Below are 19,677 nucleotides of genomic sequence, written 5' to 3'. Positions count from 1 at the left end.
CCGCTGCCTAATCTTCCCTTACATATAGAACGTCGTTTGGGTTACTCCTAACTACACCGTGCGGGTACGTTGAAACGCCAAACATCTGACGTTTGTTGCTGCCATGATGTGATTTTAATGGCTAGCAGGGGAGCGACAGTAATCAGATAAGCTTCCAGGAAGAACAAAAATGTGTGAACATCGAATATACAGGGTGTTTTCTAAACCATTCGTTCAAATTAATATAGGAGGGGGAGATCATCAAAATAAATATCGTTAGTCAGTTTAATAAGCCATAGCTGCAAAATACTAACTCGAATTCTTTACAGACGAATGGAAAAACTAGGAGAAGCCGACCTTGGGGAAGATCAGTTTGGATTCCGTAGAAATACTGGAACACGTGAGGCAATACTGACCTTACGATTTATCTTAGAAGAAAGATTAAGGAAAGGCAAACCTACGTTTCTAGCATTTGTAGACTCAGAGAAAGCTTTTGACAATGTTGACTGGGATACTCTCTTTCAAATTCTAAGGGTGGCAGGGGTAAAATACAGGGAGCGAAAGACTATTTACAATTTGTACAGAAACCAGATGGCAGTTATAAGAGTCTAGGGACATGAAAGGGAAGCAGTGGTTGGGAAGGGAGTGAGACAGGGCTGTAGTCTATCCCAGATGTTATTCAATCTGTATATTGAGCAAGCAGTAAAGGAAACAAAAGAAAAATTCGGAGTAGGTATTAAAATCCATGGAGAAGAAATAAAAACGTTGAGGTTCGCCGATGACATTGTAATTCTGTCAGAGGCAGCAAAGGACTTGGAAGAGCACTTGAACGAAATGGACAGTGTCTTGAAAGGAGGATATAAGATGAACATCAACAAAAGCAAAACGAGAATAATAGAATGTAGTCGAATTAAGTCGGGTGATGCTGAGGGAATTAGATTAGGAAATGAGACACTTAAAGTAGTAAAGGAGTTTTGCTATTTGGGGAGCAAAATAACTGACCATGCTCGAAGTAGAGAGGATATAAAATGTAGACTGGCAATGGCAAGGAAAGCGTTTCTGAAGAAGAGAAATTTATTAACATCCCGTATAGATCTAAGTGTCAGGAAGTCTTTTCTGAAAGTATTTGTATAGAGTGTAGCCACATCTATGGAAGTGAAACATGGACGATAAATAGTTTGGACAAGAGGAGAACAGAAGTTTTCGAAATGTGGTGCTACAGAAGAATGCTGAAGATTAGATGGGTAGATCACATAACTAATGAGGAAGTATTGAATAGGACTGGGGAGAAGAGAAGTTTGTGGCACAACTTGACTAGAAGAAGGGATCGGTTGGTAGGACATGTTCTGAGGCAACAAGAGATGACCAATTTACTATCGGAGAGCGGCGTGGAGGGTAAAATTCGTAGAGGGAGACCAAGAGATGAATACACTAAGCAGATTCAGAAGGATGTAGGTTGCAGTAGGTACTGGGAGATGAAGAAGCTTGCACAGGGTAGAGTAGCATGGAGAGCTGCATCAAACCAGTCTCTGAACTGAAGACAACAACAACAACAACAACAAGTGGGAGAGACAATTTGCAGGAGACACCCTTTCACTATGCGCAAGACATGTCTATGCGTGTACCGCAACTATCGCTTGGAACCAGCAACAATGCAATCCCCATCCGTTTTTCGGGCTGCGCGAAACCGCCATAGCTCGTGGGTCTGATTATACTCATGATAACGCCCGCCAGCATTCTGGTAGACTGACAAAAACACGATGCGGAAGTTGAGTTGGGAATTGATTCCGCACCTGTCTTATTCACCTGATCTTGTGCCCTCAAGTGTTCACTTATTTCCATCGAACAACCTTCAAGGAACTTTTCCGGATGGAAATGCGCTGTGAACATGGCTCGACACGTTCTTCGCCTCAAAACCAAGTGATTTCGACAATTGCGGAATCGGAAACTCACTCAGCGTTGGCAGAATTTTGTAAATAGTGAAGGAAATTATAATATTGCTGACTAAACTCTCTTTTATGTGTATCTGTTGTGAAAACGCTACGAACTTGTGCACCAACGCAATATGTTACTACGTTACGTTTTCTCATGCTGTTGTCCTGTTTTTCAGCTTTCTTTTATATTTAAAAAATTGTCCATAATGATTTCGTCCGCAGGCCGAGGTGGCCGTGCGGTTCTGGCGCTGCAGTCCGGAACCGCGGATCTGCTACGGTCGCAGGTTCGCATCCTGCCTCGGGCATGGATGTTTGTGATGTCCTTAGGTTAGTTAGGTTTAAGTAGTTCTAAGTTCTAGGGGACTTATGACCTAAGATGTTGAGTCCCATAGTGCTCAGAGCCATTTGAACCATTTTTTTGATTTCGTCCTGGAGATACGAAATGGTGGTGATGACGGTAGGAATGTCCGATACCTGTTTGAGGATGCCACTCTTAATTAATTCGAAGTAGAATCGGCTCCTACAAAGTAGAAGTTTAGTCAGCGCAGGTCGGCGCAAACACAAATATTCTGTAAGCCACTGAACAATATGTCAGTGCACATCCTTTCTACATATCTACGCCGTAGAAGTGACCGCATCCGTACATCAACGCTTAATGCGCCCGCGGAGTGTCCGGGTTGAGTTTCCGGTAATGTAAAGGATTTTTCCCTGTTGGGAGGACAGGAACGGTGTACAGTCAGCCTCGCGAGGCCAACTGAGGAGCTACTTCAATGAGATGATGATGGTGATGTTTGGTTTGTGGGCGCCCAACTGCACGGTTATCAGCGCCCGTACAAATTCCCAACCTTTGCTCAGTCCAGTATCGCCACTTCATGAATGAAGATGAAATGATGAGGACAACACAAACATCCAGTCATCTCGAGGCAGGTGAAAATCCCAAACGCCGCCGAGAATTGATCCCGGGACCCCGTGCTCGGTTGACATACAAGTTTATGTGAGTAAGATTATAAACGGAGACAACACACTTTTCATTCTATACATGACTGACGCGTAACTTGCGAACAATCTGATGTAGCTTACTGTAGGTGGTTAACGTTTAGATACTCTTGTCTGAGAGAACCATGTTTTTAGGGATATGTGCTTGTATTTTTGCTCTGTATCGTTCCTTTGTCAACTAGGAGAATATCACTTCCTTTTCCATTCCTCGTTAAAACTATGTTTCTACGGAGCGTCTGCTGACAATCTTCAGGTTATAATGGAAGACTGTAGCATCACTTTACTTGTCGTGGTGTATACAACGATGAAACAGTCACTTCTTAAAACATACTCCTGTAGAGGAAAGCCAAATCAATAGGTTAATAGCAGCGTTGTCATCTACGCATAAGGTGACACAAAGAAAGCTGAAATTGTGTCGCACTACGGTTACAGAAGAAAAATGTCCGAACAGTGTAGAAGTAGGGATACAGTATTAAGAGATCAATACAAATAGAAATTAACTCAAAATAGAAATACTAAGGTGCTTCGAGGAATCAGAAAAAGCAAATGTTAAAATTGGAGAAAATAAAACACCCAAGATCATGCAAAATTTAGTAAGTATGATAACTGAAAACGGAAGAAGTAAGAAGACATAAAACAAAGAATTGAAGAATGAAAAGCTAAGTTTATGTGTAAAAGAAAAAAAAAGTTGCTCAAACAACAGATACTGAAGTGGGGAAAAAGTTGGGTGAAGACCTTTATTTGGAACGTGACACAGTGTCGCTGAGAAACATCGACAACTGTAAGAACCGAAATGAAATCTCTTGGACCAGGAAGTCGTGTTAAAAATACACGAAGGAACAACAGAGTGAAGAAGACACGAGTGGGCTGGTCACATAATATCATACAATCAGTTCCTTGTAAATGTTCGAGACGGAACATTACAAGGAATATGGAGTGAGGGAAGCTGAAACAGGAATTTTAGAGACAAGCTATATATGATGCAAGAGTCTCTAATTATGCAGAAAGGATTAAGTTAGCTTCTAATAAATCCAGGTGGAGACCTGACAGCCAGTCGAAAGATCGACGATGAGGAGACGATTCCTCGTTTCCATACTAGTAGAAGGCCGAAAGATACAAATTGCCATCACTAATCGTAGAAAAATCAAAATAAATGGCTGGTGTGAGAAAGACGACTGGATTTCAGACGATAAATATATGATACTACATAGATTATACGAAAGGAAAAGTGAGCAGTATTATTGAAATACGCGGTCAGTTCAAAAGATTCCGGAACACCCATAATTTCGCGCCAATGGCGTGTTGGAGCGAAATTCGGTTGGCATCCCTGCACACGCCTGTGTTAAATGTGTAACTGCCAGAAGTTTCATTGTTATATGTCTGTTAGCTATTGCTCAGTGCTGTAGCGAGTAGAACGTTGTGTCGCACAGTTTGCGAATTTCGAAATGGCAGAGCTAGAGGAGCAACGCGTCTGCATTAAATTTTTCGTGGAACTCAAACCTTTACAGAGACATACCAAATAGTGCAGGAAGCCTACGGTGGTGAGTGCTCAAGCCGTACGAACGATTCACACCTTTTAAAAATGGCCCGACTGAAGTTGAAGGTGACCCTCGTTCAGCACGCCCTTCGACGACTACCGGCGACGCTCATGACAGGAACGTCAACGAAACAGTGCGTGCCAATCGAATGCTGAGTGTCCGATAGATTGCAGAAGAATGTAAGATTTCAGCTGGATCATGTCATGAAATCCCGACACAGCATCATGGAATTCACCGTATTGCCGCGGAGTCCGTCCCATGGCTTATGAGTCAAGACCAGAAAGACCCGAGGCCTCGCAATCTGTGAAGAGCTTTTGGATCTCGCAAATGAGAACTAGATGCTCCTTAAGAGATTAAGGGACTGATGACCTCAGACAGTCCCATAGTGCTCAGAGCCATTTGAACCATTTTGAACCTTAAGAGATTCGTAACTGGTGATGAGACGTAGGTTTACAGTTATGATGTTGATACCCAGGTTAATCTTCACAATGAGTCGGGAAAGATCCTTCAGTAAAAAAAAAGTCAGGTCAAATGCCAAAGCCATGATGATGAGTTTTCTTTGACTTTGAAGGATTAGTTCATAATGAATTCGTGCAATAGGGACAAACTGTTAATCGATTATGCTATCGGGACGTGTTGCGAGAAAATGTGATGAGAAAACGGCCTGAAATGTGGCGAGACCATTCACAGCTCCACGATAACACATCCGCACATTCATACCTGTTGGTGCGTGACTGCTGCACAAAAAACAAAATCACTATCCTTCCTCAACCTCCGTGCTCTCCAGTTCTGGCCCCTGCGTACTTTCTTTTATTTGAAAGGACGAAGATTTTCAACAATAGATGAGATCCAGCAAGAGGCGTACCAAGACTGCTTTTGGAAATGGAAACGGAGTTGGGAGCGGTGTATCAATTGTGGAGGAGATTATTTCGAAGAGACTATGCATAATAAGTAAAAGGTAAGTGCAGAAAAATTTTGTGGACAAAGTTCCGGAATTTTTTGACCATATATCGCACACACAAGAAGAAAGAATGCAGCTGAGAGGGCTGCCTTCTCACAGCTCACGAGAGGAGTGTTTCACGAACGAAATTACCTGGTCACTAAAGCTGACCCGAAAAGCTCAGTGATCTTGGTCCAGTGCGCAATTTAAACACCTTAATTTGGAGCATTTTTGTTAGCAATGAATTTCAAATTCGGCGAGCTCAACAAGAGCAGCGTGCACAAAAATTTTAGACCAACGACAATAACTAATCTAATTACAGTAGCGTAACTGTATAAATATCTGGCAGTTGGATCGACGTTTGGTATCGCTAATTTGTTTTTTCTTCACATATTCTCCTCATACAGTAGTTAGCTGAGAGTTTCCTTTCATATCGGTAACAAAACATACACGGCAAGATTTTGCAGGTTAGTCGGATAGTCAACTGTTACGTTCCCATGACTTGACACCACGAGTCGGCACCCAGTGGCTCATTGGCTGTATCCGGCCCACGATTGGTTTCAATCCGGCCCGCGGAAGAAATTTGAGAGATAGAGAGCGAAGCGCTCGCATTGTAGTCCAACGGTAGAAATTTCACACGGAAGTTACTCCTGATTGCTTGTGGACTGGAACTGCCTATATTTCATTCGAGCATTTTGTGTTTGTGTGCTTTCTAATAATAGCGTTAGTAAATTCTTGTCCGTTGTGGGCGTTTTAGAACACTGTAACTGTTTAAACTGATAGTAATTAGGAATGAATTGGCAGTGAGCAATTGCTTTCATCGGTGTTTATTTTTCCGTGTTGGTATTTCAAGATGCCTGGTATACCATCCTCAGACGTTTACATTTACTTACGTTTCGTGAGCATTGTTTCTTTACTAAAGGCGTTGCAGAATTTTGCAACGGAAGTTTTCAAGAAGAATATAAACCATGTTCATGATGTGTAAATAAATGTAAAGATAGGGTGAACAAAGAATTAATGTGCCCTCATAAAAGGCTTGTTTTGAGGCATAATTTCTTGGAGTGACGCGTCGGGAAAGGGGTGAGATTCAGCGATTCATACCGGTGCGTTACCCTATAACATTAACGGCACGGACGCTATAGTTTTGACTTAAAGCGCTAGTAGCGCTGCTGTCGCGTCACGTGCAGAAGCGACCCGCGAGCTTAAGTATGTGAATCAGGTCCGCGGGTCAGCAAAGGTTGCCATGCCTGACTACAGCGTCGCATCACTCAGCTAGTGCAAACACGTGTCCATAGCAACGTACTGTTACCAGCTCAATATTAGCGACGTTTTCACATCTGTGTACGAAATGAAACACTTTACTTTTACTTTCAATCTGTTATCACTCATCGCTGCGTCAATGAAAGAGCGCAAATGACAAAAGAAAATCCAGGAAGCAGCTATTGGATGTAAGTACGAGGGTAATCCGAATAGTAAAGTCTCCTATTATTTTATACGTACAGAACTCTGTTTGTGTGGCAGTTGGTCACACTGTTATGAAGAGTGCTTTACGCGCTGTGTAAACAAGCGAACGCCGCACTGAGGCGCTCAGTCTTGACTTGGCAGCAGTTGAGAACGGAGCGCCCGTTGGAGGTTACCGCCAAGTGCGAATTGCGCGTAGTTATTCGGTTTTGGAACGCAAAGGGCACTGCGCCGATTGAAATCCATCGCCAATCGACGGAAGTGTATGGTGAGTCGTGCATGGATGTCAAAAATGTTCATAAGTGGTGTAGAGAGTTTGCAGCTGGTCGGACCGAACTTCACGACGAACAGAGGAGCGGGAGACCGTCAATTTCTGAGGAGACAGTGTTTAAGGTTGAGCAAAGTATGCGTGAAGATCGGCGGATCACCTTGGATGATCTCTGCACGTTGGTTCCTGAGGTTTCCCGATGCACCGCTCAGAGAATTTTAACGGAAACATTGAACTACCGGAAGGTGCGCGCAAGATGGGTGCCACGCATGCTGACTGAGGACCACATGCGGCAACGAGTTGATGCTTCCCGCGCATTTCTTCACCGCCTTGCAGCCGAACAGGACAACTTTCTGGACTCAATTGTCACCGGTGACGAAACCTGGGCATACTACTTTACACCTGAGACCAAGCAACAGTCACGCCAGTGGCGGCATCCTTCTTCGCCAAAGCCGCGGAAGTTCAAACACAGTCTGCCGGTAAAGTCATGACAGCCGTTTTTTGGGATCGGAAAGGGGTATTGTTGGCCCACTTTATGCCCACTGGGACCACAATTAACGCTGACATATACTGTGAGACTCTGAAAAAACTCAAACGGGCGATTCAGAACCGAAGAAGAGGAATGTTGAGCAAGGGCGCACACATTCTCCAAGACAACGCTCGCCCACACATCGCTCGGCAAACTATTGCTCTCTTGCAACAGTTTCGGTGGAACATAATCACCCACCCACCCTATAGTCCTGACTTCGCGCCTAGTGACCATCACCTGTTCCCTAGGTTAAAAGAACATTTGGCCGGAAAGCGATTCAGCTCCGACAACGAGGTGAAAGAAGAGGTTCATAACTTTCTGAACAGTATGGCGGCGAGCTGGTATGACATGGGCATACGAAAAGTACCACAGCGTCTACAAAAATGCATCGACAGAAATAGTGATTATGTCGAAAAATAGCTAAATGTGCAAGCTGTAAATTGATTTAAACCATTGTAGAAATAAACAGGTCTATGTACTTATAAAAAAAAGGAGACCTTACTTTTGGAATTACCCTCGTAAATATGTGCCAAAATGTTTCATGGCGAACGGAGCCTTCTCGAAGGCTCTATAATAGGTGTATTTCTGAAGGGTATACTGCGTACTGACTCGGAAACCATGACATATTTAACCATACACTTCAAGAAAAAACATTCATTTGTGAAAGAGTACTTAGCTGTTTTGATATATTTCCGTTTAATGTATTTATATATCAGTTTTACGTACCGGTAATTGTATGCAACTCTTGTTTTTGTAACAACGACAAGCTGTTAAGTCATGAGTAATAGGAAATACTGTATTACTTCAAACTGAATACTGAGACCTCCAACTTGCAGAGAAGAATAAAATTATAACTGCCATATAAAAGCAAAAATAAAAATAATCGCTAAAATGTATTTTGAGAGTGTCATTCACAAAATACGAGGTCAACAAGCTAACCTCTTGAAATTATTCTACGGCAGAGAAAGACAGAAGTTAAGAATTTGCAATTTTATCGTTTTTGTGTTTTCCGTCGTGCTTTGGTTGCTTCAGAATTCATGGAGGTAAGTTCCGCCCTTGCAACTAAATGAAACGCAATTTGACGTATAATACATGTTTATATCTATAATAAATCCATTATGTAGTAGTTACAAATACTAGGTTGGTGGATAAGTTCGTAGCATTTTTGTTTTACATGTTAGTATTCTGGTTTCTATGGACTAATCTATCGATTGCCATTTTTTATTTGTAGTTCACTGTTGATACTTTAGTTAACGCTTTGTCATTTGGATATAGTGAGTGGAGCTGTGGACGTTAGAAATAGTGCCAAGTGGAGAAATCTGAAGAATAAAGGGCAGACAGCAGCGGAGGGAGCCAGAAACATTTGTGCCTTGTACGGAGGTAATGCCATTGGACACAGCACGAGAAGAAATTGGTTTTCTCGTTTTAAGGGAGATCGTTTTGAGATTAGTGACGCTCCACGTTAAGGAAGACCTTCCGGGATTGATGGTCGTGTGAACGCATTAATACACAATTTTCCACGTCAGTGTATTCGAGACCTGTCAACTGTGATCATTCCACCATCGTGCAACATACGCATGCAGTGGGGACGGTTCAAAAATCGGGTTTATGGATAGCACATGCTCTAAGCCAAAATCACATAACTCTGCAGGTGGCCATATGTGAATCTCCTCATCAACTGGCTCGTGAACGACACCGACGATTTCTATCCTGCATAGCTGCTGGCGTCGAGAAATAGTGTCTTCATGCTAACATAAGGAAAGGAAATGAATTGAGCCCAAACAAAGCAGCAACTCCCAGAACAAAGGGTGCATGTATCCGAAACACACAATGTTACGCATCTGGTGGAACAGCGACGGTGTGGGGTGCTACGGATTGCTTCCCCGAGGTGTAACCATCACTGCTGACATCTATTGTCAACAACTGAGACGTCTTGGAGACGCACTCCAAGAACAACGACCAGGGAGACTGCGTGAAGTGACGCTACAAAGAAAAGGATGAGGTCGAGTTTAGGCTTGTTCTGCGCACCGACGTCACGCATTCTCCGACACCGATGAACGTTAAGTAGTGCTCTGCTGTGAATGTTGTACCAAGTGCGAGCGTTGAACATGACCGTAGCGAGTTAATTAATGAACTTTTATTCCGTTTGTTGCTAGTTTTCATGGCTGATGGTGGTAACAAGTGACAAATTCTACACAAGCAACTGGGAAGGGAGTGAGACAGGGTTGCAGCCTATCACCGATGTTATTCAATCTGTATATTGAGCAAGCAGTAAAGGAAATAAAAGAAAAATTCGGAGTAAGAATTGAAATCCATGGAGAAGAAATAAAAACTTTGAGGTTCGCTGATTGCATTGTAATTCTGTCAGAGACAGCAAAGGACCTGGAAGAGCAGCTGAACGGAATGGACAATGTGTTGAAAGGAAGATATAAGATGAAAATCAACAAAAGCAAAACGAGGATAATTGAATGTTGTCGAGTTAACTCGCGTGACACTGAGGGAACTAGATTAGCAAATGAGGAACTTAAAGTAGTAAAGGAATTTTGTTATTCGGGGAGCAAAATAACTGATGATGCTCGAAGTAGAGAGGATATAAAATGTAGACTGGCAATGACAAGGAAAGCGTTTCTGAAGAAGAGAAATTTGTTAACATCGAGTATAGATTTAAGTGTCAGGAAGTCGTTTCTGAAAGTATTTGTATGGAGTGTAGCCAAATATGGAAGTGAAACATGGACGATAAGTAGTTTGGACAAGAAGAGAATAGAAGCTTTCGAAATGTGGTGCTACAGAAGAATCCTGAACATTATATGGGTAGATCATGTAACTAGTGAGGAGGTATTGAATTTAATTGGAGAGAAGAGAAATTTGTGGCACAACTTGACTAGAAGAAGGGATCGGTTGGTAGGACATGTTCTGAGGTAACAAGAGATGACCAATTTACTATCGGAGAGCGGCGTGGAGGGTAAAATTCGTAGAGGGAGACCAAGAGATGAATACACTAAGCAGATTCAGAAGGATGTAGGTTGCAGTAGGTACTGGGAGATGAAGAAGCTTGCACAGGGTAGAGTAGCATGGAGAGCTGCATCAAACCAGTCTCTGAACTGAAGACAACAACAACAACAACAACAAGTGGGAGAGACAATTTGCAGGAGACACCCTTTCACTATGCGCAAGACATGTCTATGCGTGTACCGCAACTATCGCTTGGAACCAGCAACAATGCAATCCCCATCCGTTTTTCGGGCTGCGCGAAACCGCCATAGCTCGTGGGTCTGATTATACTCATGATAACGCCCGCCAGCATTCTGGTAGACTGACAAAAACACGATGCGGAAGTTGAGTTGGGAATTGATTCCGCACCTGTCTTATTCACCTGATCTTGTGCCCTCAAGTGTTCACTTATTTCCATCGAACAACCTTCAAGGAACTTTTCCGGATGGAAATGCGCTGTGAACATGGCTCGACACGTTCTTCGCCTCAAAACCAAGTGATTTCGACAATTGCGGAATCGGAAACTCACTCAGCGTTGGCAGAATTTTGTAAATAGTGAAGGAAATTATAATATTGCTGACTAAACTCTCTTTTATGTGTATCTGTTGTGAAAACGCTACGAACTTGTGCACCAACGCAATATGTTACTACGTTACGTTTTCTCATGCTATTGTCCTGTTTTTCAGCTTTCTTTTATATTTAAAAAATTGTCCATAATGATTTCGTCCGCCGGCCGCGGTGGCCGTGCGGTTCTGGCGTGCAGTCCGGAACCGCGGGACTGCTACGGTCGCAGGTTCGAATCCTGCCTCGGGCATGGATGTTTGTGATGTCCTTAGGTTAGTTAGGTTTAAGTAGTTCTAAGTTCTAGGGGACTTATGACCTAAGATGTTGAGTCCCATAGTGCTCAGAGCCATTTGAACCATTTTTTTGATTTCGTCCTGGAGATACGAAATGATGGTGATGACGGTAGGAATGTCCGATACCTGTTTAAGGATGCCACTCTTAATTAATTCGAAGTAGAATCGGCTCCTACAAAGTAGAAGTTTAGTCAGCGCAGGTCGGCGCAAACACAAATATTCTGTAAGCCACTGAAAAATATGTCAGTGCACATCCTTTCTACATATCTACGCCGTAGAAGTGACCGCATCCGTACATCAACGCTTAATGCGCCCGCGGAGTGTCCGGGTTGAGTTTCCGGTAATGTAAAGGATTTTTCCCTGTTGGGAGGACAGCAACGGTGTACAGTCAGCCTCGCGAGGCCAACTGAGGAGCTACTTCAATGAGGTGATGATGGTGATGTGTGGTTTGTGGGCGTCCAACTGCGCAGTTATCAGCGCCCGTACAAATTCCCAACCTTTGCTCAGTCCAGTATCGCCACTTCATGCATGAAGATGAAATGACGAGGACAACACAAACATCCAGTCATCTCGAGGCAGGTGAAAATCCCAAACGCCGCCGAGAATTGAACCCGGGACCCCGTGCACCGGAAGCGAGAACGCGACGGCGAGACCACGAGTTGCGTACTACTTCAGTGAGAAGTATCGGCCGCAGGGTCTATAAAGCTGACAACTGCCGGGAGAGCGGTATGTTGTCACCATGTCTCCCTCCCCCCCCCCCCCCCTCACACACGCCCCTACCATTACGGCAACCGAGCGACGCAAATGGCAGTGCATGACACGGCGGTCGGTCGGTATAGTATGTCCCCAGGGCATCATCTCAGACTTACTTTCCTTTCACACACTCCCACTGCTGGCCACGGCTTCTACTTCAACCGACATGTAAGGAGGATACCATCGACGCTATTCTAGACAGTCTTTTCCTGATCGAGAAATGTTTAATAATTTTAGGCGGCTGTTTGGCATATATAATATAGTATATGAACGAGGTACTGACCCTTCAATTTTATCTTAGAAGATAGGTTAAAGAAAGACGAACCTATGTTTGTAGTATTCGTAGATTTAGAGAAAGTTTTTGATAATGCTGACTGGAATACACTCTTCGAAATTATGAAGATAGCAGGGGTAAAATACAGGGAGAGTTAAGATAAACAACTGATTCAGAAACAGACGGCAGTTTGAAAGCCGAATGGCACAAGTCAGATGCAGAGGTTGAGAAGGGAGTGAGACGAGGTTTATAGCCTGTCCCCCATCTTGAACAGTCTTTACATTGAGGAGCCAGGAAAGGAAATGAAAGACAAATTTGAAGAAGGAATTTAAATTCAGAGAGAAGAAAGAAAAACTTGTGAGGTTTGCCAATGACTAATTCTGTCAGAGACAGCAAAGGAATCGGAAGAACAGTTGAACGGAAGGGACAGTGGCTCGAAAGAAAGATATAAGATGAACATTAACGAAAGCAGAACAAGGGTGATGGAATGTAGTCTAATTACATCAGGCGATGCTGAAGGCGTTAGTTAAGGAAATAAGACAGTAAAAATAGTAGATGAGCTTTGCTATTTGCGCAATAAAATAACTGATGATGTCCGAAGTGGGAGAGAAATACATAATGTACATTGGCAATGGAAAGAAAAGCGTTTCTGAAGAAGATAATATACTAAATAATAAATTTAATAATAAATTTAGGTGTTCGGAACCCTTTTCTGAAGGTATTTGCCTTGAGCGCAACTTCTACAGATGTGTGACGTGGACGATAAGCTGTTCAGACAAGAAGAGAATAGAAGCTTTTGAAATGTGTTGCTGCAGAAAAATACTGAAGATGTGATGACTATATCGCCTAACTCATTAGTAAGTGCCGAATAGAATATAGCTTGATTAATTGAAAGGGATCAACTGAAACATCAAAAATCATCAGTTTGGTAATGGAGGGAATTGGAGGGGGGAGGGGAGGAGAGGGGAGAAATTCTAGAGGGAGACCAAGAGATTAATATAGTAAATAGGTTCACATGGATGTACGTTGAATAGCTATTCGGAAATGAAGAGGCATGCACAGGGCAGATAGCATGGAGAGGTTCATGAAACCCATCTTCGGAGTGAACGCTGCCACCACCGCCAACAACACCATAACAACAACAAGCAACAACAACAATAACATGAACGAGGAGGTCGACGTAATGGGGAAGAATTACTGAACATAATTAATTGAAGAGGTCAGTGGCAGGGTTGCCACTGGTAGCCTACATAATGAATTGTTATTCGTCTCGGTATGGAGAGAAATATCTATTTCATCTTAACCATGATTAACACTGTGCGTGTTGCTCTTGGGGAATATGCCTGACACTATGACTAGCGAGAAATATTGTGAGGTGTTCACGTGGCACTTTCGATAGCAGATTCTATGCATAGTATTTTCCTTAAACTGATTTGTGATTTCTCCCAGAAATTACTATTGCCAAAGAAGGAAGAAAACACCGAACACTGGGGCATACTGCAGGGGCAGACGACATGTTACTGATAAAGTAACAGGAGAACTGTAGCCATCTGAAGATGGGGCATAGTTGTCCCAAGCCGATAATGGCGATGAAATAAAAGCTTTTTTAATAGTATTTTTGGATGATTACGACACCCTTCCACCCCCTCAACGACCAGAATGCATTACTCAAGCGAAAGAAAATTTCGATGGAAAACACAGTGCCTGTCCCTGAATGAAGTGGTGTCGGAATATTCAAATCCGGTTTTTCATTTCGTAAGGTGAAGCATGGTTCAGCTTGTCTGGGGATATGAACTCGCAGAACACACAACATTTTGATCGGAAACTCCTCGTCAGTACGTTGCACGACCGTTGCAATTGTTGAGAATAGTGTGTGTTGGGCAGCTTCGTGGCTGGATTTTATATTGTCCATCTTGTGTACTTAATTCAGATACTTGGATACACTGAAACTGTAACGTAGGTTTTGTGACACCATGTAATTCTCTCAAGTTCCAGCTAACGGTAGTGATCCGTGAAATGTTGTTAACAGTAAGTCAAGCTCTGCAGCAACTTCGCAACAGTAATTTTGAAATTTGGTTAAGACGAACATATTTTATCCGTCTTATTGCGACTGGAATTATTTTCACTATATCCCTTCTGCACTGTTGTCTTAGCGCATGACAGCGGGAAGTTTCCAGAACGTCTCATTAACGAACTCCTGTTGTGGCGTCCGCGAAGAATAAAATTTGTTGTGTATAATATTAATAAAAATATAGCGATATCGATAGTTATTTCAACGAATAAATAATGGTTATCAACAGATTTCTATATGCAACCTCGTATTCATAGGATCTGTGGCTACAAAAAAATCCAGCTATTCTGTGAGCGTGAGAATATTTGTGCCCTAACTATTCATTATTTTGAATGTAATCATAAAAGCGCCTATGCAAAAATTAAAAAAAAATTGACTTTCCTGTATGATGTAACAGTACCTCATCATATCGCCAAAGTGAATAAGATTCTTGTAAGAAAGCGCGATATTAATGAAACTTTAAATGTACGTGTATGTTAAACAGTATATTGTGAATTCGAATGAATATCCTTTCAATTACTTAGCTAAGTACGCTGTAAGTACACGCAATTGCCACATTTTTTTACATTTTGTGTAGGGCCATAGGTTTGCGTACAGAGCCAATGATGTAAACACGGCTACTACATATGACAGTGATCAGCTTTTAGCTAATTGTATTTTTCCGCCATTTCTCAAATACTATGGTAACTGCGAAACAGAACTCAAACTTTGTCCGCGATCCTTGTCAACACTGTTAAATATCTGGAAACTGAGACTTGTTTCGTGATAAAATGATTAATGAACTATTTAATGACTCCATTAATAACACTTCGCATGATTAAAAAAAAATGGTTCAAATGGCTCTGAGCACTATGGGACTTAACATCTATTTTTTTAATCTCATTTTGTTCTATATAGAGCGTTGAATTTGTTCGTGGCGGACGTCCGATGACACTCGTTCAGTTTGTTCGTTGATCCGTTCACTCAGTTGTTTTGGTACAGAGGGTAGCTAAGCCCTCCGACCGAACACGCTGAGCTACCGTGGCGGCTATGTCATCAGTCCCCTAGAACTTAGAACTACTTAAACCTAACTAACCTAAGGACATCACACAACACCCAGTCATTACGAGGCAGAGGAAATCCCTGACCCCGCCGGGAATCGAACCCGGGAACCCGGGCGTGGGAAGCGAGAACGCTACCGCACGACCACGAGCTGCGGACCTCATGATTCATGTCATAATTGAGTGGCAGTGTAGTATGCATTACTATGTTTAATAAATTGCTAACGATCCAAAGCACATACTGTAAATATTATTTCGCTGATGCTTGTCCGTCGTCTAGCGTTTGTCTTTTACCGATGCGAGGCCGTTTTGCGTTTAGTATTCACTTTTCTGGCCTGAGCCTTGGTTCGAGCTGAACGCAAAATTCGCGTGGTCCCATAACAACCATGTCTTGAGCTGCAGATGAAATATTTAGTGCTGATGTATTAACTCAGGAACGAGTGTGAGCAGATTAATTGAACAATGTAAAATATCAATGCGTCGAACATTAATTTATAGTAGACTACATTTGTTCACTCACTGTTCCTAATCATTTTTACATGTTCAAATACTGTGCACAATAGGTGTATTTCGAATGCGCCGTACGGCGTAAGCACTGTGATAAACTTCTGCGACAGAAAGTAATTTGTGAGCAAATTTTTCTATCCTGGCAGAATAGCTGAATTACTCGTAATCAAAGAGCATCGAATACAAGGTTGGTGATATAAAGCATTTCATTGCCATTATTTACTCAATAATTATCTAACCCATTATTTTTTTATTAGTATTAAACATTGTGAATTTTATTTCCTCGGGCGCTATATCATGTTCTGGTCTTCGGATTCTGCATAATAACTCTTTCGAAGTAACTATTTCGGAATGGGATATGCAACATTTTGTCACCAATCATAGTGAATTTACACCGTTCGTCATCCTGAAGCGACTTCCCACGCGCTAACCACGTCTCGGCACCAGTTTCTTCTTGTTTTCACTCGTGACGTAGTTCTGCGATGTAGGTTACGGCCACGGCCCACAAGAGCTGACGACATTCCTAGAGATGTTTATTGTCACGTTTCGTTTTCCAATAGACGAGTACGTTAACACCTACATTCCAAAAATCTTCTTTGCCTAACAAAAAACGCGAAATGACTTGCGAAAGTTCTCCTGAGAGTCGCGACTTGGCAGGTCCTCAAACATTCAAGCACACTGATTCTTTCACCACGTACATTCTTCTGAAACAGTTCTGTATGTAACACTCTTATATCCGTGTCAGCTCTGTTTTACCTGAAAGAGTATCTTATTTCTTTCATTCCCTTATGTCCAATGATTTATTGCAAATATTGCAGAATCTCGCATTTTCCACTCCGTGTATAAATATTGCCAAGAATATTTCCCAACAGCAGCAGCAACAAATCCACTAGCAGGCGCGTCAGAGTACACTTCTTGGAAGAAACTGAGCTGCTAGAAGGAGCCACACTTGTATGTACGTAAACTGCAGAACGGGCCACGTTCGGGTGCGCGCGCTGCTCGCTTACCTGCACGTGTGGAAGCGCCCGGCAGCCACGGCCGCATCTGGAGCGCGAGTGCCCAGTCCTCGCCCGCAGTCCTCCGGGCTCTGCACACGCGAGCCGCAGTGTTGCCAACGGCCACGCGCCGAATCCCCTGCCCACTGCGCGTCCAGCTCAGCTTTCGCTTCGCCTCTGATGTGTATTTGTGCAGAGGTCCCTTCCCATGTTCAATAATATCGTGAAAACCTTAGTACATTGCCCGTCTGAGGATTCATAGTCTACATCTAAGTCTACAAATACATCTACACTCCGCAAGCGACCCGACGGTGTGTGGCGGAGGGTACTTTGAGAACCTTTATCGGTTCTCCCTTCTATTCAAGTCTCCTATAGTTCGTGGAAAGAAAGATTGTCGGTATGCCTCTGTGTGGGCTCTAATCTCTCTGATTTTATCCTCATGGTCTCTTCGCGAGATTTACGAAGGAGGGAGTAATATACTGCTTGACTCCTCGGTGAAGGTATGTTCTCGAAACTTCAACAAAAGCCCGTACCGAGCTACTGAGCGTCCCTCCTGCAGTCTTCCATTGGAATTTATCAATCATCTCCGTAAGCTTTTGCGATTACTAAATGATCCTGTATCGAACGCGCTGCTCTCCGTTGGATCTTCTCTATCTCTTCTATCAACTCTATCTGGTAAGGATCCCACACTGGTGAGCCCTGTTCAAGCAGTGGGCGAACAAGTGTACAGTAACCTACTTCCCTTGTTTTCGGATTGCATTTCCTTAGGATTCTTCCAATCAATCTCAGTCTGGCACCTGCTTTACCGACGATCAACTTTATATGATCATTCCATTTTAAATCACTGCTAATGCGTACTCCCAGATAATTTATGGAATTAACTGCTTCCAGCTGCTGACCTGCTATTTTGTAGCTAAACGATAAGGGATCTATCTTTCTATGTATTCGCAGCACATTGCACTTGTCTACATTGAGATTCAATTGCCATTCCCTGCACCATGATTCAATTCGCTGCAGATCCTCCTGCATTTCAGTACAATTTTCCTTTGTTACGACCTCTCGATATACCACAGCATCATCCGCAAAAGCCTCAGTGAACTTCCGATGTTATCTACAAGGTCATTTATGTATATTGTGAACAGCAACGGTCCTACGAGCCGGCCGCGGTGGTCTCGCGGTTCTAGGCGCTCAGTCCGGAACAGCGCGACTGCTACGGTCTCAGGTTCGAATCCTGCCTCGGGCATGGATGTTTGTGATGTCCTCAGGTTAGTTAGGTTTAAGTAGTTCTAAGTTCTAGGGGACTAATGGCCACAGATGTTAAGTCCCATAGTGCTCAGAGCCATTTGAACCATTTTTTTTAACGGTCCTACGACACTCCCCTGCGGCACACCTGAAATCACTCTTACTCCGGAAGCCTGCTCTCCATTGAGAATGACATGCTGCGTTCTGTTATCTAGAAACTCTTCAATCCAATCACAAAATTCGTCTGATAGTTCATATGCTCTTACGTGGTTCATTAAACGACTGTCGGGAACTGTTTCGAACGCCTTGCGGAAGTCAAGAAACACGGCAGTTACTTGGAACCCGTGTCTATGGCCCTCTGAGTCTCGTGGACGAATCGCGCGAGCTGGGTTTCACACGACCGTCTTTTTCGAAACCCATGCTGATTCCTACAGAGTAGATTTCTAGTCTCCAGAAAAGTCATTATACTCGAACATAATACGTGTTCCAAAATTCTACAACTGATCGACATACTGTCAATACTGTAAAGACTGACGGGCAGTATTGACGGCCCCCAAAATATTTTCAGTTTTGTCAATACATACTGGGCGTGTGCGGTCCAGTGTAGACGGTTTGACAAGATTCATCGTTCTGCTGAAGTTTCCCAGGACAAGAAATAAGAGAGAGGAAGAGATCTGTATGTACGTTCAATAAATTTTTTACAGCCAAGTTCACGTTCAAAACCACTTTTTATTGATCTGTTTCGACAGGTAAGATCTTCAAATCTTCAAAAACAGTTTGGGTGTACGTCAAGTTCTGTTATGCTTTCATCACGTATGCCATGTTAACATTTTAGCACACATTCCACACAGATTTGTCACAAACCAATATTTTGTCAAAAATAAAATCACAAACATTTTTGTCACAAGTAAAAACATACACAGATAAATCCACCTTGTAGAACTTGGCACGTCTGCATATGTGGCATTCCCTTGATGCTCGTCAGCTGTTAAAATCCACACTATACAGAGTGTTACAAAAAGGTACGGCCAAACTTTCAGGAAACATTCCTCACACACAAATAAAGAAAAGATGTTATGTGTACATCTGTCCGGAAACGCTTAATTTACATGTTAGAGCTCATTTTAGTTTCGTCAGTATGTACTGTACTTCCTCGATTCACCGCCAGTTGGCCCAATTGAAGGAAGGTAATGCTGACTTCGGTGCTTGTATTGACATGCGACTCATTGCTCTACAGTGCTAGCATCAAGCATATCAGTACGTAGCATCAACAGGTTAGTGTTCATCAAGAAAGTGGTTTTT

General features: G+C 42.8%; 1 protein-coding gene across 2 annotated transcripts in view; it reads right to left on the bottom strand.

The window, feature by feature from the left end:
• Positions 1-17,205, bottom strand: part of LOC126281737 (cholinesterase-like) — a 228,338-nt gene extending 211,133 nt beyond the window's left edge. Inside the window, exon 1 of one of the 2 annotated variants that reach the window (XM_049980921.1) lies at positions 17,146-17,205. In XM_049980921.1, the coding sequence (XP_049836878.1) occupies positions 17,146-17,182 (37 nt within the window). In that variant the 5' untranslated portion in view covers positions 17,183-17,205. The remainder of the gene's footprint in view (positions 1-17,145) is intronic. The other variant, XM_049980922.1, reaches the window with a different exon arrangement.
• Between the last annotated feature and the right edge of the window lie 2,472 nt (positions 17,206-19,677).

The sequence above is a fragment of the Schistocerca gregaria genome, chromosome 7, assembly GCF_023897955.1.
Source record: "Schistocerca gregaria isolate iqSchGreg1 chromosome 7, iqSchGreg1.2, whole genome shotgun sequence".
Lineage (NCBI taxonomy): Eukaryota > Metazoa > Arthropoda > Insecta > Orthoptera > Acrididae > Schistocerca > Schistocerca gregaria.
This window is presented reverse-complemented; position numbering and strand designations above follow the sequence as displayed.